A 25,834-nucleotide genomic window follows, 5' to 3' on the forward strand; every position below is an offset into this window, starting at 1 on the left:
TGAAATTAATAAACACCTAAATGAAAGCAAAAGAATCTCCTGGTCTTTATTGTAAAGCATGGTGGTTAAGAAGCGCATGTCTTGAATCTGGACATGACTGGAAAATAAGATACAAACACGGAACTGTATCCCTAGTCCATCATCTATTCAGATGTGACTCTGAGCAAGTTCTTAACTTCTCTAGCACTGAAGGCTTCTGTATCATCTGGAAAATCAGCATAATAATAGTTTTACATTATGGGATCTTTGTAAAGATTCAATGAAATAAGGTACAAGAAAGATACAGTTACAGGTTCAATAAAATGTGACCTCTTGTAAAAAAATTAGATCAGCTGTAATCAACCTATAATTAACAAGACCTCTTAAGTGCACCACCTTCTCCTTTTAATCTACATCTTCTTGTTTCCTTTGTACAATCTTCCAGTTAGAAGAAGTAGTTAGGAAGTGTAAATCTATCAGGTTAAAATCCACTCAGAAAGTCCTTTAAATGTTTCTTAGTTAAAATCCTGCTCTGAGGGCTGAAGAGAGCTCAAGGCTGCTGAGTGCCTGGTAAGACACAGTTCATCCCTGACATCCAGTAGTAGCCTCTTTAGCACCACAAGGTGGTGTGGACCCAAAACAAAAGATCCTACTTCCTAATACTTGGAAACTGTAAGGAGACTACGCCTTGTCATGGACTAGATATTTGATAATCCTTATTTAAAAAGAGTGTATATATAATATGTATGCACACACATATACATATATATATGAAAGAAAACAGGAATTTGAAGAAAGGTCAAGTTTTAAGTCTGAATTCCGCTGTGTAACTCAGGTAACCTCCCAGAGCCTATCTCTTCAGCTGAGGGATGGCGCTATCTACCTACCAAGAAATGTCTTCAAAAAAATTAGCAAGACACAAAGCTAAGGAATAAACTAACGTGCACAAGCAAGTTGCTTAAAACTCCACTGTCTGACAGAAAGCAATGCACTTCCATCTCCAACTCCTCATCTCCATCTCTCAGCCCGGGTCCATGAAACTGGGGCACTTTGGCCTCCTGATACTGCAAGAAGTTTCTGTGCATGTTTGCATTCCCCTGAAGAGAAAATTCATAGGTCAGTAATCGACTGACGAATTATGCATAATGACTTAGAAAATAATAATCAATCTGGGGACTGAAGGGATGGGTCCAGAGGGATCGTTTAAAGTACAATTTAATTATAAACACATAATAATCATGACCATGTTCCAATACTGTTCCAAAAAATAGCTAAGAATCACTGTTGACCTTTACTTTCCTGTCCCGATGCCTTGTGATTTTAAATAGAAACACTGAGAACTAGGCTTGGTGCACTCTAAACCCTTAATCTGAACCAACACAGAACTACCATAACTTGTTACTAGACAAAACCCGAGAAACCAATTCGCTCCCACCTGACTAAAATGATGCCTTTCCCCTTCCACGCCCCCCCCCCCCCCCACACACACACACCGATAATCAGGAGCCACGACCCTCCCGGAGCCCCGCAGCCGCCCCTCGCGCCCCGGGTATCAACTGGCTTCCGGGCCCGAGGGAAAGCACCGAGGGATGCAGCACCGCAGCTTTTCTTCTCACACAACCCTTCCTCCTCAGAACCGAGATACCCCAACGCTGAGGAGGTGCAGCCCACACCCTGCGGTGCGAGGCCGTGGGCGAAGAAGACAGGGGGCATTTTTCTGGCAGTTTCAACTTGCCCGGACCGAGGAAAAAAAGAGTAAAGCAACGCTGACTGGGTTCCGTTTCCTGGGAGAAACGGAAACCGGTGCTGAAAGCAAAAATCGCGAGCATACAAAAGTTACAAGACTCTCTGCACCTGGGCCACTGCTTCCCGTAGTGACAGGTCCTAGCCTCGCGGACGCTTTACCTCTTCTCTGCAGCTCGCAACTGATCTTCTCTTTCTCTGTCGCCCGGACGAATTCCCGCCTCCCACCTTCGTCTTGCAGACATCCAATCCCGGAGCGAGCTCAGACAGCCAATGACCTGCTAAGACCGAAAAAACCAATCAGCCAATCTCAGCTCGAGGCTCAGGGCGCGAGGATTCGGACACCCAATGGAAATCTCCGCGCTAAGAATCGGCTCTAGGTGCTTTGGCGGCACCGGAAGGTAAATATCACAAGATAAGTATCCGAGGAACTTAATGGATTGCATCCCGGGAAATGGTAGTTCTCTGCTTGATTTTGAAACCGCTGAGATAATCCGTGCATCAGTTAAAAAAATCGGAAATTTACAACGGAGAGAGGAGAGAGGAATTGCCTCTAAGCATTCTTTCTGAGCTTTTAAATTGTGTCTCTCAATTTAAATTTCCGACTTTTGACAAGACAGAATATCGTAAAGATTGAGGCGGGAATTCCCGAAGTTTTGAGCCAACTTGCTATGGTACCTTAAAATATTCAAGCCTTCCCAAATACCAAATCAACCCCCAAACTGCTTGCGGGGCCTCAACCCCAACTTCTACCTCCACAAAGGCTTTTCTGGAGGAAGAAGAGGAGGAGGAGAGGGAGAGGAGGAGGGCAAAGAGGAAGAGGAGGTTTGTTTTTCAAGACATTCTCGATAGCCGAACCAGGCTCAAAACTCGTGAACCTTACAAAACCAAAGCTGAGTGAGTCCAATTCGAGTTAAGGGAACAGCAGAAGAAAAGTAGATTCAACTTTCAGTTTCAATCTTCCCAAAATGGCAAAACAAGTTATAAAGTTAATCATTCCCTTTAGTCATCTCAAGCTCAGAAAGTTATCTAAAAATAAAAAAAAAAAGATGGGACAGGAGAGACAGTACAACAGATAGAGTACTTGCTTTGCCCCTGCACCACATATGGTCCTCTGCGCCCCAGCGGGAGAGATGACTGAGCAAAACGGGAGTAGCCCAAACACCAAAAAAGAAAAGAAACAAAAAGGTTTTAAGAATGAAAGAGGAAAAGAAAAAAAAAAAAAAGAAGAGAGACAGTTCAGGAGGTAACTCTTACCTCCCTCTGTGTGACCCTGGTTGGACCCAGCACCATGGCATATGGTCCCTTCAGAACACAACCTGAGCTCAGGACAAGAACTTCTGACACCATTGGGGGTGGTCCAACACCCACCCCCATAACAAAAACAAATTGATTACAGTAAAAATTACTTTCCGGTCTAATAATAAGATAATGAAATAACTCCATTGTAATTGACAATACTTAAATCTAAACAACTTGCAAGAAAAAAACCTACATAGAGGGGCCAAATACCACTTACCTCCCAAAGGCTAGGGTTCAATGCCAGCACCCCATACGGTCGATCACCCCTTCCCCAATCCCACCCCGAGTGACCACCTGAGCACAGAAACATGTATAAGCTTTAAGCACTGCTGGTGCACCCAACCTCCCACGCCACCCACCCCCCCCAAAAAAAACCGACAAAGTTAAATGAAAAATTCTCAGTGGCCAGACCAATATAGTACAGCAGATAGGGCATTCCGAATGGTCCCCTGAAAATCGCCAGGAGTAATTCTTGAGGTCAAAGCCAGGAGTAGGCGTAAGCCCTGAGTACAGCAGGATGTGCCCCCCCCCAAAAAAATTTTAAAAATCTGACTCAAAATACGCAAAAAAAAAATCTTAAAATACTATTCTGCTTTTACAGTATTTTTTTTTAAACTATTGGGTTTTTAGGTTTGTTTTGGCTTTTGGGGTCAAATCCAGTTGATGCTCAGGGATTACTCCTGGCAGTGCTTGAGATATGGGATGGCAGGGATCCAACCCCGGTTGGCCTCATGCGAGGCAAATACCCTGCCAGCTGTATTATATAGCTTATTATATAGCTCCAGCCCAATATCTGATGTTCTCAAGTATCTGTTCCAGGATAACCATTTTGATTTCCTCTCTTCAATTCCAGAAGCCCTCAAAGGACTCAATCTTGTTTTGTCATATGATGTATGTGCCCTAAAAGAAAAGTACACACATGGGCTCTTGAGTTCCAATGCCCTGAACTGTTGTTCCTTTCAGATTATTAATAGCAGAATTAAACACAAAATACTACAAGTTCATTTGATAAAGCATATGAATGTTTATAATCCAATATTCAAAATAGCTGCACACATCTGTTTTCACTTGAATAAAAAAATCACATTGTGATAGATTTTATAACCTTAACTTAGAAATACATGAATATCATCATTTACTAATATATTTACATGTATTATTTACATCAACAAATCTGATGAAAACAGCACGTTATTATTTTAACACAGCAGGTTTTGACGAGTCTTTAAAAAATGATCCAGGAATGTGTACTGCATTTAGGTGGAAAACATATTTCAATCCTTTCTGAGTTCCTAGAGGTTGCCTACTCAAAATATTTTAAAGCCTCAATTTAAGAAAACCAACACAACGAAAAAATAAACAGGAGCAGTTAAATTTCATTTTAAAAGACTACAAAACTCCCTTTAAAAAAAATATGAAAATTTGAGGCTGAGTAATAGCACAGCGGATAGGACGTTTGCCTTGCACACAGCCGACCTGGGTTCGATTCCCAGCATCCCATATGGTCCCCTGAGCACTGCCAGGAGTAACTCCTGAGTGCAGAGCCAGGAGTAACCCCTGTGCATCGTCGGGTGTGACACAAAAAGCAAAAAATTTTTAAAAAATTAAAAAATATGAAAATTCTTACGGGTTTTTAAGTGTATGTTTTATTTTTCAATCAAAAGTACTTAATTGAACATTAAGCATCTAATAAAAGTTATAAATATCCTATGATTCGGTGCACTTCATTATTTGAAACATCTACAAATTGGTTCTTAACACCCTTATGAGGTAGGGTCAGTAGTAATCCAATTTTTAAAAGGAAGAAAATGAGATACGACTATTTCCTAGTGAAAATGATGAAATTAAATCTCATTTCTTAAAAATCACACATCATTAGCTTCAAGTGACAATTGTGAGGAAAAATGTGTGATTTCAGTATAATTCAGAAAGCAAATAGAAGTATCTGGATTGGGTACTTATGGAGAGAAAATGAGGATTATTGATTACTTGTATGCATCTAGCAAATAAAAGTTATTAACAGAGAACTGAAAACCCTTCAGCAATATTTCTGTATTTTAATCTTTCCTGAGGTCCAAACACTATATATAGTCTTATTCAAATATCTTTTAAAATTATGATGTGAATCATAATCCTGATGAGAGACCAAGAGCTCTTTAACCAGTGGGTTTACTGCTCAAACTTTAATTACATACTAATGTAATTCTCCCTCTGCTCATTAGATAAATAAAGCATTATAAAAATAAATTTAAAAAAAACTAAATGAGACCTCTTTTCAGGTTCTCTTCTGCACAATGATGTTTCTGTAAACACTTTTAAACCAGTATTTTAAAATTCCAAATTATTCAAGTATCTCTTTAAAGATATGGCTTCATATACTAGTAAAAATTGAAGCAAATGTGTAAAAAGTAAAACCCCCATCTGTAATTCCATGGAAATCATTTACAAAAAGGTATTTGCCTTTTTTAAGTCTTCTCAATACTATTTATTGAGAACTGGAATTCCATCACATTACTATTACTTGCTTGGAAAATTTTTGAGGTTTCTATTTGGATATCTCCTTGCTTTTCCTGAATTCTCCCATTCCTTCCCTTATCTCCCTCTAATCATTGCATCACTGTCACGCTATTATAAGCTGTGACATTTAAAAATGAAGGTAAAGACATAGTAGTTTTTCTTTACCTAATTTCAAGACCAAATTTAACTCCCCAGGAATCAGTTTCTTGCATATTCTCTCAACCAGAAAAAGAAAATTTCATCTGCTGCAATCTAAACATCCACCACAAGAGATCCAAAGAACTGCCAATCAATTACAAGCATAATTCAAGAAAGTTCTAAACTGTATTTATGTTAAACTGAATCATTTTAGTGATTCCAAGATGCTATTGTTCCCATTCAGTTTAAAGTTCTTGAAAGATGCAGGTTCATGTTGGGTATTCTCAGTAAACGGCTTCATTTTTTCAAAAGTTTTTTTTTTTTTAAATTCCACTAACACTCATGTTTATTATTTCAATTATTGTGCTTTCAATACAATGACAAAGCTGTACATCAGGATCCATGCTTCCAGTGTCCCTGGATCCATTTTTATAAGATAAATCTTTACAGATTCCAGACCATCCACTTGGTTTCTCCTTCATTTGTTGAAGACCTGAAACAAAAGGGAAAAAAAATTAGGCAATGAATCTAAAAGATTTCAGACTTTTTGAGATATTAAAATAACTGTTAAGGTGCGAGAGCAATAGTACAGTGGGTAGGATATTTGCCTTGCATGCAGTCAACCCAGGAATGATCCCTGGAGCCATGTGGTTCTCTGAGCTCACCAGGAATATTCCTGAGTGCAGAGCCAGGAACAACACCTGCCCACTGCCAAGAGTGGCCCCAAAACCGAAAATAAGATAATTGTTAAAAATACATTTGGAAAAGTGTGATCATAAAATGCGTAATGTGATTGCCTTGCATATGGCCAACCTAGGTTTGATACCGGGCACCCATATGGTCCCCAAATCCTGCCAGGAGTGATCCTAAATATAGAATCAGGAGTAACCCCTGAGCAGTGCTGGGCATGACTCCAAAACAAAACAAACCCCAAAATTACTACTTACGTGTAATAATTGGATCAATATCTCTTGTCTGAGTGGCAACATCAGATGCACAGACTTGCCCTATTTGGATCAGCAAAGACATAATATCCTCATATAGTGGAGGAAATGCTCGACAAAAAGAAACTAAACTTGGCAGAGTTGGCATGAAAAAAGCGTATCGCTTAGCCTGTGTTAAGACTGTTGAAAAGAAATGAAATGCAATTTTTAACTTTAGAGATATCAGTTCAACATACATGAACTTATAATACACTACGTACTGTGCTATAGATGCAAAATTTTCTAAGACAAAGTCAGTTTCTACTGTTTCAGGGAACTACAATCTAGTGGTCAGCTATCATCCAACAAAAAAATTTTACTTTGCCCAAGCAAAGTAAAAGTGTGGTATATACATTCCATATATTACTTCATTTAATTCTTATAATCTTATAAATGACAAAAGTACAATCATGATAACTATTTTACATGTGAGATATCTTGTAAGTAAACTAAGAAAGGCAAGAAATTTGTTCAGAGCAAAATAGGCAATGAGTGGTGGAATTGGGACTGAACTCTGGTAATTTAAATTCTTAACCACGACAATTAATAACTATAAAAGGAAAAGAATATAATGGAAAGAGAAATGTATAGGGCATCACAGAACAATGAGAAAGAATACACCAAGAAACAGGCCGTTACTTTGGAAGACTGAATTATAATTCATATATTTTAGACTTTATTTTTTATATAATATACTCAATAAACTGGGCCGGAGCCATAGCACAGCGATAGGGCATTTGCCTTGCACGCGGCTGACCCGACCGACCCAGGTTCAATTCCTCCACCCTTCTCGGAGAGCTCGGCAAGCTACTGAGAGTATCTCGCCCACATGGCAAAGACTGGCAAGCTACCCTTGATGTATTTGATATGCCAAACACAGTAAGAAGTCTCACAATGGAGAAGTTACTGGGCCCACTTGAGCAAATAGATGAACGGGAGGACAATGGACAGTGGACTCAATAAACCAGAAGGTTTTGTTAAATATTACGTATGTTTCAGAAATTAGAAAATAATGAATATATTTATTGTACATATAACAATTTTACTGAAGCTTTAAATCTCATGATTATAACTTGTTTTCTATTGATATTATTGCATTTAGGAAACAAATCAGATATTCATTTATAAAATGTGAGAAGCTTGGGGCTAGAGCAATAGTACAGCGGGTAGGGTGTTTGCCTTGCACGCGGTCAAGCCAGGTTCGATTCCCAGCATCCTATATGGTCCCCCAAGCACTGTCAGGAGTAATTCCCGAGTGCGAAGTCAGGAGTAACCCCTGTGCGTCACCAGTGTGACCCAAAAAGAAAAAAAAAAAGGGAGAATCTCATTTCTGTTTGATAATTTAGTTAGATATCTTTTTGGTTTGGGGGGTCACACCCAGGAGTGCTCAGAGGTTACTCCCACTTAGTGCTTGGAGACATGTAGTACCAGGGACCAAGCCTGGCAATTCACATACTACGCTCTAATCCTTTGAAGTATACCCCTGGATTAGTGCTCACTTACCATAAATTTACATATAGTCACTCACAAAATGAAAGATAAAATTTGCTTATTTAATTATATCTCTTACAAATCATATTTGCAATAGGAAATATTTCTAAGGAAAACTTCAAATAACAGTATAAATTGAACATCTGTGTCATAGTGACACAGAAAATGTCACTAAATTCAGAAAAAATACTATGTACTAACTTAATGTTGGAAGTTTTTGTTGATGTTGGTTGATTACACACCTGTAAGCAATGTTCCCATGACATTGACAGCTAAGCGAGCCACACTGAGAGATTTTGGTAATGCATACTGGATACATAAATGAGAAAGCAACTGGATAGCAAATATCTGCAATACAAAACCCAAATACAACAAATTTCGGAAGAACAGCTCTTAAGAATTAAAAATTATCAAATCTTTCATAACTAGCATGAACTGGGGAGAAATGAAACATTTCCTAAATCTCTAAAAACACTCTTTACCTGCTTTTCAAGTTCTGGCTGTGCAATAAGTTCAGGTATGAAATCCAGACAGATGTGCATGGATGGGATACCTGCGACAGTCAGAGGCAGAAGTTCACATGGATAACCCTATTTCAACAAGAAAAGAGGGGAAACAGAAATAAAATAATTACGTTAAATATATTTGATAATGCCAAGGAGGGTTGCACTTCCTTTCTGTAAAAGTTTCTCAGAAGGGACTACATTTATACTGGCTTTTCACCTTTCTGATACATGAGGATAAATTATTTGGAAACATTAATAGGTTGAAGTAAATTCTTAAGAGATCAGAGATAGTATAGCAGGTAAGGCTGCCTTGCACACAGCACACCTGGGTTAAATGCCCAGCAGTCAAATGACTCCCCTGAGCAGAGTCAGAAATAAGCTCTGAGCACAGTCAGGTTGGCCAAAGGGAAAAAAAGGAAAATAAAAACCTTACATAATCTTGATTTTTCTCTATACTGCAAAAGACCTTAGTTGTTTTTGTGTGATCTCCAGTTTCTAAATGATCCCTATTAAATAGGTTGGTATTCAGAACTGGAGAAATAGTCCAGCGAGCAGGGTATTTGCCTTGCACAAAACTGACCTGGGTTCAATCCCCAGCACTCCTGAGCACTGCAAGGTGTGGCCCAAAAACCAAATTAAATAGGTTGGTATTCAAAATTCCCACAACACAAAAAGTTCACTGATGGAGGGAAGGGGATATTGATGTTGGAACATTGTATGCCTTAAATAATAAGAACAACTTTATAAATCATGGTGTCTTAATTTAAAAAAAAAAGTATTTTAAAACACAAAGTTCAAATATAAACATCATTCTTTGAGAACACTGACCTGAAAGTGAACAAGCTTAGCAATGTTGGGATCCGCAATGTACATTTGGTGCAAGAGGCAACAGATAAGACACTGAACTTCTCGAAGATTACAGAGCAAATTGTCTTCACCTTCCTCCATTCCCTTATTTGATGTGCTGGTAGTAATAACACTTTGAGCATTCTTTAACAAGCGGTCAGAATTGGTACCCTTTGTCTTCTCTTCTTCAGTAGGCAAACAAATCTCTAAGAGAATCTGGACAGCTGCACTATCCTACAAGCAAATAAAATACAGTGAATTTAGTAAGTTTCTGAGAAGCTTGTTTAAAAACTCTATTCATGGGCTGAAGGATAGCTGAAAGAGCTGGAGCAGAAGCTTTGCAAGTAGAAGACCCTGGTTCAATTCCTGGCAATGCATAGTCCCCTGCCCATCAAGCCGGGAATACCCCAGGGTACTTCTAGGTGTGGCCAAAAATAAAGTCTAAAATAGAAAACAAACAACTGTTATTTTGAGCTGGAGTGACAGTACAGCGGGTAGGGCATTTGCCTTGCACAGGGCCGATCCGGGTTCAATTCCCAGCATCCCATAAGGTCCTCTGAGTACCGCCAGGAGTAATTCCTGAGTGCAAAGCCAGGAATAACCCTGGTGCATCACCAGTGTGACCCAAAGATTGTCCTCAAATGACCAGGAATGATACAAATTACTTCCTTTTTTTTTTTTTTAAGAGGTACTTCTGGTACTGGGGAGATAGTACAGCAAACAAGTGAGTGGGAAGGGTGCTTTCCTTGTACACTGTGGACCTGGATTCTATTCCCAGCATCCCACACAGCTATATATGGCCCAAAATCCCCAAGTTTTCAAACTGGGCTGGAAAAATAGCACAGCAGGTAAAGCATTTGCCTTGCATGTAGTTGATCCCAGTTCGATCCCTGACACCACTGACAGTCCTGAGGAGTCATTCCTGAGTACAGAGCCATGAATAGTCCCTGAGCACTGCCAGGTGTGGCCCTAGCTCCCAAAAATAAATATTTAAAAAAATATATAATAAAATTTCAAATAGTGAGTCAGAAAAATAGCTCGAGGGTTAAAACACATTATTTTGTATGTGTCAATCCCTATTTGATCCCCAGAGCCATATGGTTTTCTGAGCACTACCAGGTTCTGCCCTGGAGTACTGGAGGTTCCCGGGCACCTCTGGGTTAGCCTGAGAATCCCCAACATCACAGGATGTGAAGAGCTCTCCATTCTATGCCCATCGATTGAATTGCTAGCCTGGTTGGCCAAAAATCACTAGAGGAGCCCCAGAGCATCCTGAATATAGCTTGGGAGGCAACTCCCAACAATTTCAAATTGCCTAAGATAATCATCTCACATATGCATTATTAAAAATTAACTATGGCGGGGCTGGAGTGACAGCACAGCGGGTAGGGCGTTTGCCTTGCACGTAGCCAACATGGTCGACACAGGTTCGATTCCCAGCATCCCATATGGTCCCCCAAGCACCGCCAGGAGTGATTCCTGAGTGTATAAGCCAGGAGTAACCCCTGAGCATCACCGGGTGTGACCCAAAAAGCAAAAAAAAAAAAAAAAAACAAAACAAACTATGGCTTCAGTAAAATTTTATATTGTTATAAAACTTCCCTAAATTAAAAAATAAGGGTCAGAAATATTGTATAGTATAGTATGTAGGGCATTTGTTTTTCATGCAGCACACCGAGGTTCAATCCCTAGCAATCCAGATGGTCCCCGGTCTCCGAGTCCACTAGGAGTGACCTCTGAACACAGAGTCAGGTAAACCCTGAGAACTGCTGGGTGGCTCAAAAAAAAAAAAAAAAAACCACTTAACTACCTTCGTTGTACTTCATTAATTCCTGATGTTTTATTCTTAATACATACAAACACACCACACACACAAACATATATACTTCTTACTCTGTTTGTCTCTACAATTTACTGATTTTCCACCACTGGATTTTAAGAAACCAAAGGCTTATATTTTGTTAAAATAATAAGTCTTACTTAAAATGCTAAGTTATAAGGGTCATTCTAAGTTCCATAATAATGCCCAATTGATATTCAGGAGCAAAGATAACACCATTGAAATATATTTTATAATAAAAAGAATGCACACTGTCACTTTTCTACAGAGAAAGCACAATATACCATCCATTCAATTAATTATATAAATAGAGAAGCCCTTACCCTTTTTGACTAAATTTTACTTTATTACCTGTGCAGCTAGTAATGCATTTTTCAGTTCTTCTCTGGTAACTTCTGGACCATCAGTTTGTCCAACTAAACCTATTGTATTATTCTGGGAAGGCCTATCTTGCTCTGCTGTTTCCTTCAAATGCGCACTAAGGTAAGCTTTGGATGCAAGAAGATATCCATTCAACATGTGTAGAGTGATATCCATCAGTGGGGGGCACCTAAACACAGAAAGAAGATGGAAAAGGTAAATTTATAAACTAGCCAGAAGATGACCAATTTAAGCAGTGATGAAAACTGAAAAAAAATTTTTTTTCACTGAAATATTCCTATCATTCTCAAAATAAGTGTTATATGGCTTCCTCTTTATAATTAAGATTATATGAATAGTATGATCTGATGAACAAATATATAGATATATGTAGAACATGTGTCCTAAAGAAATGATACCTTTTTTTTTTTTGGTGCTCAGGTTGAACCAGGATTTCATATATAAATCTACCACTGAGCTAGTACAAAGATAATCATTTTTGCAGAAAATAGCATTGCCAATAAATCTCTTAGGAGGAAGGAAAATTGCTCAATAGGCTGGAACACATGCTTTTTATGCTATACCCTAGATTCAATCTCTAGCTCCACATGATCCTCTAAGCACCTCCAGGAGCATGGCTTGGTGCAGCTCAAAAAAAAAATAAATAAATTTCTTAGATATGAGCCGATCATAGAAATTATCCTCAAAGAGAGATACTATATTACTGGCCAAGAGAAAGGAACCAGAAGAGAATATTTATTCTTTCTGCTCCTATTTATTTTCAGCAGTACCAAGAATCAAACCCAAGGCCATACAAATGCAAGACAAGTACTCTCCCACTAAGTCACATTCCCATGCCCTATTTCTGTTTATTCTTTAGAAGAGGCTGGCAAAAAAATTCTGCATTCCAAAAGTACTCCATCTAGTCATGAACTTTGCTTATAAATGGATAGACATGAAGAGTATCATGCTAAGTGAAATGAGTCAGAAAGAGAGGGACAGACATAGAAGGACTGCACTCATTTGTGGAGTATAAAACAACATAATATGTGGCTGACACCTAATGACAATAGATACACGGACAGACACACAGCTGGAAGCCTGCCTCATAGAGAAGCCTGCCTCATAGATCACATCACGAAAAAGATGGCTGGAGGAATCGGTCGCAATAAGAGATAAAGGACCAAACATGGAAACCTCTCAGGGTCTGAATTGCAAACCATAATGCCCAAAAGTAGAGATAGATTATGGGTAATCATGTCTGCCATGGAGGCAGAGAGAGGGTGGGAAAGAGGGATTATACTGGGGATACTGGTGGTGGGGAATGTACATTGGTGGAGGGATGGGTGTTTGATCATTGTGTCATTATAACCCAAACATGAAAGCTTATAACTATCTCACAGTAATTAAAAAAAAAATTTTTAAAAATAGTACTTCATCTACTTGACCAAAAAGTTACTTACTAATCTATAAGATGAATAGTTACTCATTTTTTTCAAAGATTATAACAGATCAAACTTTTTTAACAAAGACATAAGATTTAAAATTAGGGCCAGAGTCACAGTACAGCACTGCCTTGCACAGGGCCAACCTGGGTTTGATCCCTGGCACCCAAGCCCGCCAGGGGTGCAGAGCTAGGAGTAAGCCCTGAGCACCACTATGTGTAGAAAAAAAAAAAAGAAAAGAAAAGGTAAGGTTCCAGTGTAAAAAAATAAATAAATAAACAAGGAAGAATCAGGGAAATAAAAATAAAATAGCTCAAAAGGCTAAAGTGTATGCTTGGCATGCAGGAGGCCTGGGTTCAATCCCTAATATCTCAAGAAATCCCTGTACACCAAGCACTGGGCCAAGAGTAATCGCTGAATACTACTGGATGTGGCCCAAAACAAAACTAAAAAAGAGATAAATTAATAACTACTAGAATTTGAAATGCCAAGGCTTTAAAAAAACTCAGCACTGCCACTTTTAACACTGAGAGACCCAACATGCGTGTATAAGCAGATAATCTGGCTTTGTTTATAACAGAAACCCTGGAAATAACTTAATTGTCCATCACATGTCAAGGGATTTTTGGAAATACTGAAATTTTCTACAGTCAGCACCAGATCACCAGCTCAAACCCCCAGTGTCCCACAGGCACTGAGCACAATGCTGGGAGATCTACTATATGGGATGTCTGGTGCTGACAGTGATTTTGAATTGCAGCACCACCAGGTATATGTATGTGCTACAGCAAAAAGATGTGTGAGCACCATGGCTAGGAAGTACAACCCCTAACAAGCACGTGTGAGCACGTCAGCAACCTTAGGAAAGCACTGTAACCATAATGCGCATGAGCATCCAAATGAAGGGTGTGCCCCCTTTCCCACAGCCACCACCTCACCGCCCCACCCTAAGAACTAGAGGATTGCCAAGAATGTGCACTGGTGGAGGGATGGGTGTTTGATCATTGTGTCATCAGTGTGGCAAACACTGTGAGGTTGTGGTACATCTGTGTACAAGTACCACAACCTGACAGTGACCGCCACTCAAAAATGCTAGCATGTACTCAAACCCTGGTCATCACAATATCAACAATAATGAAGGGAAGGAGGGGATCATAAGTTTAATTAAATAAGTCAAAAATCAAACTCGAATCTAGATACTCCAATCTAGTTTAAGAAGCACAGACTGTTAATCTTTATGACATAAAATACTTTGCAACGGTTAAAGCAAATGAGACAGAACTGGGCATTCTAATGAAGAATATACTGAGAACAGTGTTATTTCTTCTTTGTGTGTGCTGCTGTTGCCGCTCCTGGTTCAGGGAGAGGGGAAGCGGCAGAGAGAGCACACAGTGTCGAAGATCTAATTCAGGACTTCCCAAATGTAAGATGTGTACTCTAGCCACAGCCGCAATCAGAATATTAAGGTTTTCAAAAAGTGTAAAATAATACCTATAATATGACATATTTTTAAAAACAATCCAAGGGCTAGTACAGGGGTTGAGGCGGCTCGCCTTGCTGTCAACTTCGATTCAATCACCTGCACCTCAGGGTTCCCTGAGCACCACTGGGATTGACTCCTTAGCACAGAGTTGGGAGTAGGACCTCAAGATTTGGAACAAAAATAGACCCCAAACATGAAAAAAAAAAACTTGTTAAAAAAGGTCAAAGGGGAATTCTGCTATAGCAGTGGCAAAATATGCTAGAGAACAAACTCTCCACTAAACTTATTTTCCTTGCATTTTTACTTGTATGTTATGAAAAATTTGATGCATACATAAAAGGACTACTTTGACTACTTTTCTTTTCTTTTATTTTATTTTATTTTATTTTGCTTTTTGGGTTACACCTGGCAATGCACAAGGGTTATTCCTGGCTCTGCACTCAGAGCCAGGGGACCATATGGGATGCTGGGAATCGAACCTGGGTCAGCCGCATGCAAGGCAAACGCCCTACCCACTGTACTATTGCTCCAGCCCAGGATTACTTTTAAGAAGCCCAGGAATACAGAAGTTCAACAGTTATATAAATATACGGTCAGTCTCAATTCTCTGAGAGCCTACCCGCTATCCCTTCATGAACTCTGGGTGAGTACAAAACATCCTAAATATTTATTTTTTGATGTGTTCATCTTTTTTTGTTTTTTGTTCATTTTGTTTTGGGGTCCCACCCAGCACTGCTCAGGGGTCACTCCTACGTCTGTGCTCAAGAATCAACTCCTGGTGAGTTTGGGGGATCATAAGGGATGCCGGGCCTGAATCTAGGTGAGCTGCGAGCAAGGCAATCACCCTACCCTTCAATTGTACTATTGCTACATTTTCTGAACTCCTAACAGCATTTATTTACTATGCCATTCACCTGCACATGACACTATCATTGACCTTTTCATGTATTTGCCTTATTTCCCTCATGAGGGTAATAATCACTTTTAAAGGCAGGGACGTCAATTTGTACGTCTTTGATATTATTCAGCATAGCAACTAGACATGCAAACATAAAAGATATCAATTAATTCTGCCTCTGAAAGTGGTGACTTCCCAGTAAGTAATCAAAATTCAGCAAATGGAAGGAATTATACACAAATGTGGAATCAAAAAGGCAAACATCACAACTGAGGGGGTAGAAAAAAATCAGTTTCAGGGGAATCCTGCTTATCGTTACAACAATTAAGAAGCTTCTTTGCACTTTTTCCTCTTCCTTTCTCCTTGCTAAAATAAAAACTTTTCTCAATTTGGAAAAAAAAATTCAATTTTTATGGGACTGGAACAATAGTATAGCAGGTAAGATGCTTTCACTGCATGCAACTAACCACATATTGTCCCCTGAGCATAGAGCCCAGAATAAAACCTGAGAACAGTTGTGGGCAAAATGCTCCCTCACCAAAAAATCAGTTAGTTTTACGTCCTTTCAGTAATGTCAACAAAAAGAGTATTATTCTTTATCAATCTTGTCATAGAGAATAGTCACTACTAATGGTTACCAAAACCAACAGTAACATTTTCCTTAAGGCTAGATTTCATTTTGTTTTTAATTTATTTTTATTGATTAAAGTTTGGTGATTTACAATACTATTATTGGTGGTTTCCCATGCACATCATTCCAACACCACAACACACCAAGCAGTGCTCAGGGCTTACTCCTGAATCTGTACTCAGGAATCTCTCCTGATAGAATCAAATGGAGCTTGCCAAAACCTCTGTACTTACCTTTCGGTCCCAAGGCTAGGTTTTATTAATCCCATATTATATATCAAAATGAATACAGTTAATGAGTATCAGGCTACTTAAAAAAATTCAGATCATACTGCCAATAAATTTAAGCAGAATTTCTTAGGTGAAGAAGACAGCTCAGCAGTAAAGCACTTGCCTTGCATGTGTGAGATCCTGGGTTCAATCCCCAGTACCACAACAACAACAAAAAACAATTCCATTTAACTTTCCAATAAATAACTCTACTATAAAGATGAAAGTGAAATGGCACATACCTGTGTACCCTCTGATCACATCTTAGGACAATAAGAGGATCTATCATCAGGTCATTCTGAGTATACTTTTGTTGTCGAACAAACTTTATTGTTGGTTGAAGTGCATTAACTGTCATTACCCATAGCCTGATAAAATAAATGATCACATGTTCAAAAGACAAGTTTATTATAACTGAAACCTATAGCTATTCAGTCCTTTCTTTCTTAAAAAGATTTATCAGGGCTGAAGCAATAGCACAGTGGCTAGGGAGTTTGCTTTGCATGCGGCCGACCCGGGTTCGATTTCCTTGCGTGTATGAGCGCCTGGTTCAATTCCCTCTACCATATGGCCTCCCACGCATTGCCAAGAGTGACTCCAGAGCACCAAGACAGGAATAGCTCATGAGCCACGGGGAGTGGCATGATGTATACAAACGAATCCACCCAGCTAGGTTATCGGTCAGATTTAAAGGAAGAATAAAATGCTTTTTAGTCAAACCGTTAAAGGAATGTATTGCTACTAAACCTCCAAGAAACACTTAAAGAACCTCTATAAGAGGAAAAGAAGAGCTCCACTTGACAGTAAGATTTCTGAAAAACATAAAATGTGAGAGAGGATAATGGGAATTCTATTAATAGAAATAAAACTTGATTATTTTCCTTCTCTATTCTGTTTAGAGAACTTTAAATTTTAGATACTGTATTTTTCAGTTCTACAATTTCTGTCTGGGGAACTAGGAGATAGTGCAAAGGGCTGGAGTGCACAATTTGCATGCCGAATTTCCAAGTTTTATCCTAGTAGTGAGGACCTCCAGCTGGGAGGGACCACTAAGCAGCAAGCTGAGAGTACCCCAAAACGCTGCCAGGTGTGACCCAAAAAAACAGAAACAAAAGTAAATGAGAAGGAAAAACAAAATAAAATACATATGTAGAAATGCTAACAATAGATTGAGAAGGAGCCCAAACAGCTCAAATGTACAAAGTGGAAAGGAGCGACGCACTTTAAAAAACGTTCTCAAACAGATGTACTTTTGGCTGGAGCGAGAGTACTGCAGGTAGAGCATTTTCCTTGCACGCAGAATGACCCGGGTTCAATCCCTGGTACCCCACTTGGTCCCCCAAGCACCACCAGGAGTAATTACTGAGTGCAGAGCCAAGGAGTAATCCCTGAGCATTGCCAGGTGTGACCCCAAAACTGAAACAAACAAACAGAAAAACAAAAGTATTTTAAAGCTTCCATGTCTCAAGATAAAGCTTATGCTTTTCCAGAAAGTTTATCAATTGTTGGAGCCAGAACAATTGTACAATGGGCAGGGCATTTACCTTGCACAAGACCAACCTATGTTTAATTCTAAGAACCCCATATGGTCCCCTGAGCCCCGCTAGGAGTGATTTTTTTTGAGTGCAGAGCAAGAGTAAGCCCTGAGCAATGTCGGGTGGGGCCCAATGTCAGGTGTGGCCCAAAACCAAAATACAAGCAAAAGAAAAAAAAATCTTCAATTTTTGAACTAGCAGTCTTCAGGAAAGACTTAGATTGTCAAATACTCAGTAATGAGCCCCAAGTTTGATTGTTGTATATAATCACTGCTATAAACTTATCTATTACATGTAGCATACATTGGAATTACCTTCTAGGCATCACAGTATTAAGGACCATCCATAACTTATTGACTGTTTGAAGAATTCTTCGAGGAACCCCTGAATTCAATAGTTGATTCATATTGGATGTTAACACTTCTGCATATGGTATAAGTTCACTGGCAGACAGTAGAGTCAAGTGTTCTAGAATCTGCATCACTTGTGTGTGATTCACTGGGACAGCTGAGAATGCTAAAACAAAAATTTAGCAGTCAAACCTAAATTCTAATATAGTTCACAGAGTAGGTACTAAAATCATTCAAAAAAAATAAACACCAAATAAGAAAACAGTACTGCTAAGAAAAAATAAAAATTTCAATGCTACCTTCCTATATTTACTTTGGAAATAATATGGAAAAGAACAACAAAGTATTTCACTTAATAGGACTGAAACTATGGCTTGGTGATAGGGCACTTGTCTTGCAAGTGTGATTTTTTGACCCTGAGCCCACAAAATCCCTTCCACGCACTACTAAAAGGGATCCTGAGCACCAAACCAAAATTTTCCCTAGAAGACCACCAGTTATGGAACCCCAACACTTTCAAATAATCTAAATCTTTTTATTAATTAAAGATGAAGTGCTATATTAGATATACTGAGTTAAATACTATAAATATTAGAACTGAACTTTTAGAGGTAAAATGTAGTATACATACACATGTTGCTTTTTAACGATGTACATCTGAAATTCATGCTACAATGAAAAATAAATTTGACAACTGGGATCAAATCCAGGGCCTCATATATGTGAAGCATGTGATCTAACACTGAGCTACACTCCGATTTATCCTTTTATTCTCCTCTCTCTCTCTCTCTCTCTCTGTCTTTGTTTCTCTGTCTCTGTTTCTCTGTCTCTGTTTCTCTCTCTCTCTCTCTCTCTCTCTCTCTCTCTCTCTCTCTCTCTCTCTCTCTCTCTCTCTCTCATTGGGAGCCATACCTCACTGGCTCAGGGAAGGCAAGGATCTTAACCCTGTATCATCTCTATGACTCTTTTTTTCTTTTCATTTTTTTTCTGTTGGTATGGGGGCCACGGTCAGGAATACTCAAAGCCTCGGTTCACTGCTTTACTTAAAGTCATTAAGAGTCATGTATCAGGAGATGTGGGGGATTATGGGTGTTGAGGATCAAACTCAGACTTCACACATGCACATGGATCCCCCTGCTTAAAATATATTCCCAGCCCCTGTCTACTTAATATAGCCATGAAAAGATTAAAATTATATTTATGAACACTGTTTTTCTTCCAATCAGCAAGTCTTTGCTTTTTAAGTAAAGGGCTAGGGAAAAGCTAAGTGGAAAAACAACAGTGTGTGAGGTCCTAGGTTCAAGTCTCAGCACTGCAAAAAAAAAAAGTATTGGTAGTAAAATGTTTTTGGTTTTCTGTTTTTAAATTATTTTATGAAAAATATTTCTTGGGCTACAGCGACAGAAAGTACAGCAGATAGGGCATGTGGCTGGTGCAGGTTCAATTCCCAGCATCCCATATGATTTCCCCCAAGCCCTGCCAGGAAAAATTTCTGTGTACAGCAAGGTGTTACCTCTGAGCACTGCCTGATGTGGCATAAAAACAAACAAACAAACAAACAAAAATATTTCTTGGGGGTTGAGCAACAGTGCAATGAAAAGGCACTTGCATTGCAAGCAGTCAAACTGGCTTTGATCTATGGTACTACATACGGTTCTCTGAGCTTCACCTAAGAGTGATCCCTGAGTGCAGAGCCAGAAGTCCAAGCACAGTACAAACAAATATATTTCTTTTTGGTTTACCCAACTGTGTATGTTTTAGGGTATAATCTTATATCTCAAACAGGCTAAATTAAAAATAAAAGTTGTATATGTGGCTAGCAATATTACATTATATTTCTATTTGCCAGTGCTGATATAACATTATCCAATAAAAGCAGGTATACTGCTCTATTCCATTACATTTATTACCAATTTATAAACATGATAAAAACCATATAAATTAATTAGTAACATAATCTAGAACCTAGAAGAAAACAATTATAAACATGTGAGAAGGAAATGGTTAAAACTCTGTAAAGATTATTATTCAAAATATACTCACAAAACTCTGGAGAACCTGGCAGGCTACCAAAGTATCCTGCCCACACGGCAGAGTCTGGCAAACTCCCCAGGGCGTATTCACTATGCCAAAAAGCAGTAACAATGGTGGGTCTCATTCTCCTGACCCTGAAAGTGCCTCAAATGTGGCACTTTTTAAAATCTCAGGGCTAGGACGAAGGAGACGTTACTGGGGTCTGCTCGAGGCAATCGATGAACAACAGGATGACAGTGATACAGTGATATTCACAAAACATTGCTGGATCTTCAAGAAAATTCTACACAATTTTGAGATTTTGTGATTTTAAGATTTTAACAACGGAGGTAAAAAAAACATCAATTTACTATACCTTCCTGCAGTTGTTTAGGAGAGTGGTTTTTGGCATTACTTGTCAAGAGCATTCTCCTTAATAGGGCATCGGTACCCGTGATTTCCTCTTCACAAATCCAATCATCCACAATACATAAATGTGGGTAGTTAGTTGCAAGGAGACGTAATAAAGCAGAATGCAATCCTTGAAAATTTACAGAAAATCAACCAAATTTTAGAAGGTTTTTATTTTATTTATTTATTTTTTTTGGTTTTATTGCTTCTTTGTTTTACTATTCGGGGAATCAAACCCCAGGCCCTCACACTGTAAGGCAAGTACTCAACCACTAAAGGTCATTCCCAACCCCTGAATTTTTAATTCTTAAACATTCAAGAATTTTCTTCATTTTATTTGTTTTTGGGCTACACCCAGTAATGCTCAGGGGTTAATGGCTCTGCACTCATGAATTAGCCCTGGGAATACTCAGGGGACCATATGGGATGCTGGGAATCGAACCTGGGTTGATTGCGTGCAAGGAAAGTGCCCTACTCGCTGCACTATCTCTCTAGCACCCATTTGAGAATTTTCAGTGATAGCACACTGCATAAGGCATTTGCCTTGCAAGAAGCCAACCAGGTTCAATCCCTCACACACAATATGGTCTGAGTCTCATCAGGAGTGATCCCTGAACACAAGCCAGGAATAAGCCCTGAGCACCAGCAGGTGTGGCCCCAAAAACAAAAGGGGGTAAAAATGAATTCATATCTCATGTCTACAAGAATACACAAAATCTACAGGATGCACAAAAGAACTACTATTCAGTTGTTCAGCCAGGGAATCCACAAGTTCCCCAAGAAACGTGATGAACTTGCAAACTACTTTTATAACAAATCCAAGTTCCTTTTTTTTTTTTTTTGGCTTTTTGGGTCACACCCAGCGATGCACAGGGGTTACTCCTGGCTTTGCACTCAGGAATCACTCCTGGCGGTGCTCAAGGGACCATATAGGATGCTGGGAATCGAACCCGGGTTGGCCGCGTGCAAGGCAAACGCCCTACCTGCTGTGCTATCACTCCAGCCCCACAAATGCAAGTTTCTTTCCAACCTATCCCAACGTAAAAGTCTCCCATTTGGAAAAGTTAACACAGAAAATAAGAGTTGAGAGAGCATCGTATATGGTCTGAAAACAGTCTAATAGTGTGTTAGAGAATATGATGGAATAACATCAACACCTCCATCCTGGTTGAGAATTATTAAAATAGGTGGGTGAAACTAAAATTACAAATTTAAAAGCCTTAAAAGGTCTTGGGCACTTTATATATATTTTCTTATTTTACCCTAGCATTCCTACAAAGTACTCAATATTGTTTTCATTCTACAGTAATAAGCTAAAAGACATTTTTTTAACATCCCCAAGGTCACAAAGCTATGAAGGTCAGCAAAATGAATCACCATCCAGATAGCATGCCCTTCTTTCCCAGAAGGTAGCATAACACAACGCTCGCCATAACCATGCCACCAGACCCCGTGCCAGGCTGTTTCACTTGGGGCGCCCCAAAGGGGGGTGGTGGAGAGCCCTCCACGCCCCAAGGGACCCAGCTCCAGCAGCCGAAAACCTCCAGAACTCAACCGCCGCCACGCTCACGGCCACTCTCTACCTGCTCGGGATGAACCTATTCCTGAACGCTTCATGGAACACATTCTACCCATACTTCAAGAGTACTGCACCATATTTGATGGGGTTCAAAGTGGGCAACCAATCTCAGAGGGAAATGTATTTTTTTACAGATATATATATATATACATATATATATATGTATAAAAGCACACAAGGCTCAACCTTTAACAACATGTTAGTGATCTCTTAATAGAAGGTCTTAATGGCCCCTGCTGAAATAGAACAATCTTCAAACTTTCCTCTAATGATATTTTTTGTAACATTTTCAGCATTTTTCATAACAAACAATACAAAATATATTATTTTGATTCTGCTTTGGGACAGGGATTGGGCTTTGGGATGGAAACATCCAAAAGACAGTGGCAGGAAGGTGTAATGGTGGTGGGATTGGTGTTTGAATATTAAATGTAATCAAATATTTATTTATAAAATAAAATTTTTAAAAAAATTAAGGAAGCTCAAAAGCAATGAGAACACTTCACTTTACTAAACCAAAATCTTATTCCTAAACGTTTGCTTATAGAATACGTTAATGATTTGTAACTATTAAGAAAATAAATTACAATGTTATAAAAATGCCTACTAGGAAGTACAAAGAATCACACTAAGTCCTTAGTTCAGGAACACCAGATACAGTTGTTTTTACACCATTATCCTCATCATCAACATCAGAGTTATAGGAAGGGGTAATAGTATTAGTAGTAATAAAAATACTTGAGTTCAGTCATCCAGTTATGGAATTTAAAGCAAATAACGACACCAAGTCCCAATCATAATAGCATATTCTTTCTTTCTTATAAAAACTTCTTAACAACGCCATGCCCACGGCCATCTCCACATGCTGGGATGAACCTCACCTAAGATGGGATGAACCTCACCAGAGAGCAGATGAGCAGGAAAACCCAGATATACGGGAACCTGTGACTGAGATCTCCAAGCCGGCATGGATTGGGACTGGGCCTCCTCCCCCCAGTTTTTCAGAAGCTTGGCTGTCACACCCACAAACTGCCCCTGGCGCCATGTAATCTCATCAATGGCCAAGACCCAGAGACTATAAACTAAAGCTCCTGGAAGAGAACGACATAGAGTTTCCTGGCCATCATATTCTATCCATAACAAGCAGTACAAAACAAATTGTCTAGCACTGCCTTTCCGGCAGGTTTGAGTGGTGGTGGGACTGGTGTCAAAATATCGAATGTAGGGGCTGGAGTGATAGCACAGCGGGTAAAGCATTTGCCTTGCATGCAACAAACTCAAATTCGATTCCCTGAATCCCATATGGTCCCCCGAGCACTGCTAGGAGTAATTTCTGAGTGCAGAGCCAGGAGTAACCTCTGTGCATCACCAGGTTTGACCCAAAAAGCAAAAAAAAAAAAAAAAAGAAAAAGAAAATCGAATGTAGCCAAAGTAGAGAGAGTATGGGGGAAATTGTCTGCCACAGAAGCAGGGGAAGGGTTGGAATGAGGGTCGGGTGGGGGAATACTGGGGATTTAGGTGGTAGAAAATGTGCACTGGTGCACTGGTGAGGGGATGGGTTTTTGATGGTTGTATGAGCGAACTTCAAACATGAAAGCTTTGTAACTGTATCTCTCAGTGAATCAAAAAAAAGGGGGGGGAATAATATAATAAAATAAAATTAACATTCAGAATAGAATAAAAAAAAGTAATGTGGAGTTCATGCCCAATTCAATCAGCTTAATCAGTGGCTGAATAAATAGCAGTACTCCTACAATATTTAAAAAAAAAAAACTAAAAAAAAAAAAAAACTACTTAAAATTGAGGATAGTGGTATGGCTCAATGATAGCCCACATGCCTTGCATGTGTGAGGGCTTGGGTTCAATTCCAAGTACCACATGGTTCCCCAAACACCGCCAAAGACATCTCCAAGCAAAGAGCCAGGAATAGTCTCTGAGTAACACCAAGTTTGGCCCAAAACCTCCCAAATATATATTTTTTTTCTTTTTGGGTCACACCCAGCGATGCTCAGGGGTTACTCCTGGCTCATGCACTCAGGAATTGCTCCTGGCGGTACTCGGGGGACCACATGGGATGCTGGGAATCGAACCTGTGTCGGCCATGTTGGCTGCGTGCAAGGCAAACGCCCTACCCGCTGTACTATAGCTCCAGCCCCCCAAATATTTTTTTAATTAAAAAAAAAAGTAATAAAAAACAACTGTTGGAGCCAGAGCTTGCCTTGCATGTCGCTGACCAGGGTTCAATCATAGGCTCTAAGTGTGGTTCCTTCAGCCCTGCCAGGAGTGATCCCTAAGCACAGAGCATAGCCAGTTGTGGCCAAAACACCAAAACAAACAACAAAAAAAAATGCAAGTTTTAATCAAGCATTTATCTTTAGTCACATGAAAATGGACTTTTTTGTACATCAAAATTGTTCACTTCTGGGCCAGACGGATAGTACAGCAGGTAGGGCATTTGCCTTGCTCACAGCCCACCAGGGTTCACTCCCCAGCATCACATACAGTCCCTCAAGCACAGCCAGGAGTAATTGCTGAGTGCAGAGTCAGGAGTAATCCCTGAGCATCACCGGGTGTGACCCAAAAAGTCAAAAAATAAATAAATGTTCGCTCCTTGCCATTTCATATTGTTTAATCTGGGGAGTAGGGAGGGGTGTTGGTTTTTTGTTTTAGGTTTTTGGAACACACCTGGCAGTGCTGAGGGCTTACTCCTGGCTTTGCATTCAGGAAATCACTCCTACTGGGTTTGGGGAACCATTTGAGATACCAAGAACTAAACTCAGGTTGGCCTTGTGCAATGCAAGTTTCCTATCTGCTGTACTATCTCTCTGGCTCCTCATCCTGTATTTTCTTTTTTAAGTTTAAAATAACATTCCAGGGACTAGAGCAATAGTACAGTGGGTAGGGCATTTGCCTTGCACATGGTCAATCAGGTTCCATCCCCAGCATCCCATATGGTCCCCTGAGTACCGCCAGGAGTAATTCCTGAGTGCAAAGACAGGAGTAAGAGTAACCCCTGTGCATTGCCAGGTGTTACCCAAAAATTAAAAAAAAAAAAAACACTAAAATAACCTTCCAAATAAAACACCTAGGTAATGTTGTTTCGGATTATTATTTTTCTTATTCTTCAGAGGAGTTTTGTAGACATCAAAGAATATAAAAGGTGAAAAGGAATTTCTTATTTCTTTGAATTTTTGAATTTTAATATTAAGCACCAAATATCCCTTGTAACATTATAACAATAAAAATATAGCATTAGAAAGACAGGAAAATAATTACCTCCCAACTCTTGCTGCAGTCCTTGAGCCTGTCGAATAAGGAATTTGATAGGAATCTGATCCATTAAAGAAGAAGAATATGATTTGGGCTTTCTCTGCATGGCAGCTGTTAAGATAAAAAAAAAAAAGAAGTAAAATTAAATGTTAAAAAAAACAAAGTTTAACCTAAGTGGGAATAAAAACAATGTCAAATTATTTATAATTGACTTTAATCTGTGAATAAAAGATGAAAGATGAAGA

The 25,834-nt window shown here is 39.3% G+C and overlaps 2 protein-coding genes across 5 annotated transcripts in view; both read right to left on the reverse strand.

The window, feature by feature from the left end:
• BRIP1 (BRCA1 interacting helicase 1) overlaps positions 1-1,860 on the reverse strand; it is a 158,411-nt gene extending 156,551 nt beyond the window's left edge. The window contains 1 exon segment of the mRNA XM_056127330.1: positions 1,834-1,860. The gene's annotated coding sequence lies outside the window, so the exon portion shown is untranslated.
• INTS2 (integrator complex subunit 2) overlaps positions 1-25,834 on the reverse strand; it is a 186,620-nt gene that overhangs the window by 124,873 nt on the left and 35,913 nt on the right. For 2 of the 4 annotated variants that reach the window (XM_056127331.1, XM_056127332.1), the window contains exons 16-25: positions 25,596-25,700; positions 20,706-20,870; positions 18,281-18,482; positions 16,674-16,799; positions 11,697-11,895; positions 9,488-9,739; positions 8,636-8,743; positions 8,396-8,501; positions 6,627-6,803; positions 4,031-6,172 (exon numbers count right to left, since the gene is read on the reverse strand). In XM_056127331.1, the coding sequence (XP_055983306.1) occupies positions 6,003-6,172; positions 6,627-6,803; positions 8,396-8,501; positions 8,636-8,743; positions 9,488-9,739; positions 11,697-11,895; positions 16,674-16,799; positions 18,281-18,482; positions 20,706-20,870; positions 25,596-25,700 (1,610 nt within the window). In that variant the 3' untranslated portion in view covers positions 4,031-6,002. Of the gene's footprint in view, positions 1-4,030; positions 6,173-6,626; positions 6,804-8,395; positions 8,502-8,635; positions 8,744-9,487; positions 9,740-11,696; positions 11,896-16,673; positions 16,800-18,280; positions 18,483-20,705; positions 20,871-25,595; positions 25,701-25,834 lie in introns of those variants that run through there. The other 2 variants (XR_008794244.1, XR_008794245.1) reach the window with 2 other exon arrangements.

Source organism: Sorex fumeus, unplaced genomic scaffold (assembly GCF_029834395.1).
Source record: "Sorex fumeus unplaced genomic scaffold, SorFum_2.1 ptg000063l, whole genome shotgun sequence".
Lineage (NCBI taxonomy): Eukaryota > Metazoa > Chordata > Mammalia > Eulipotyphla > Soricidae > Sorex > Sorex fumeus.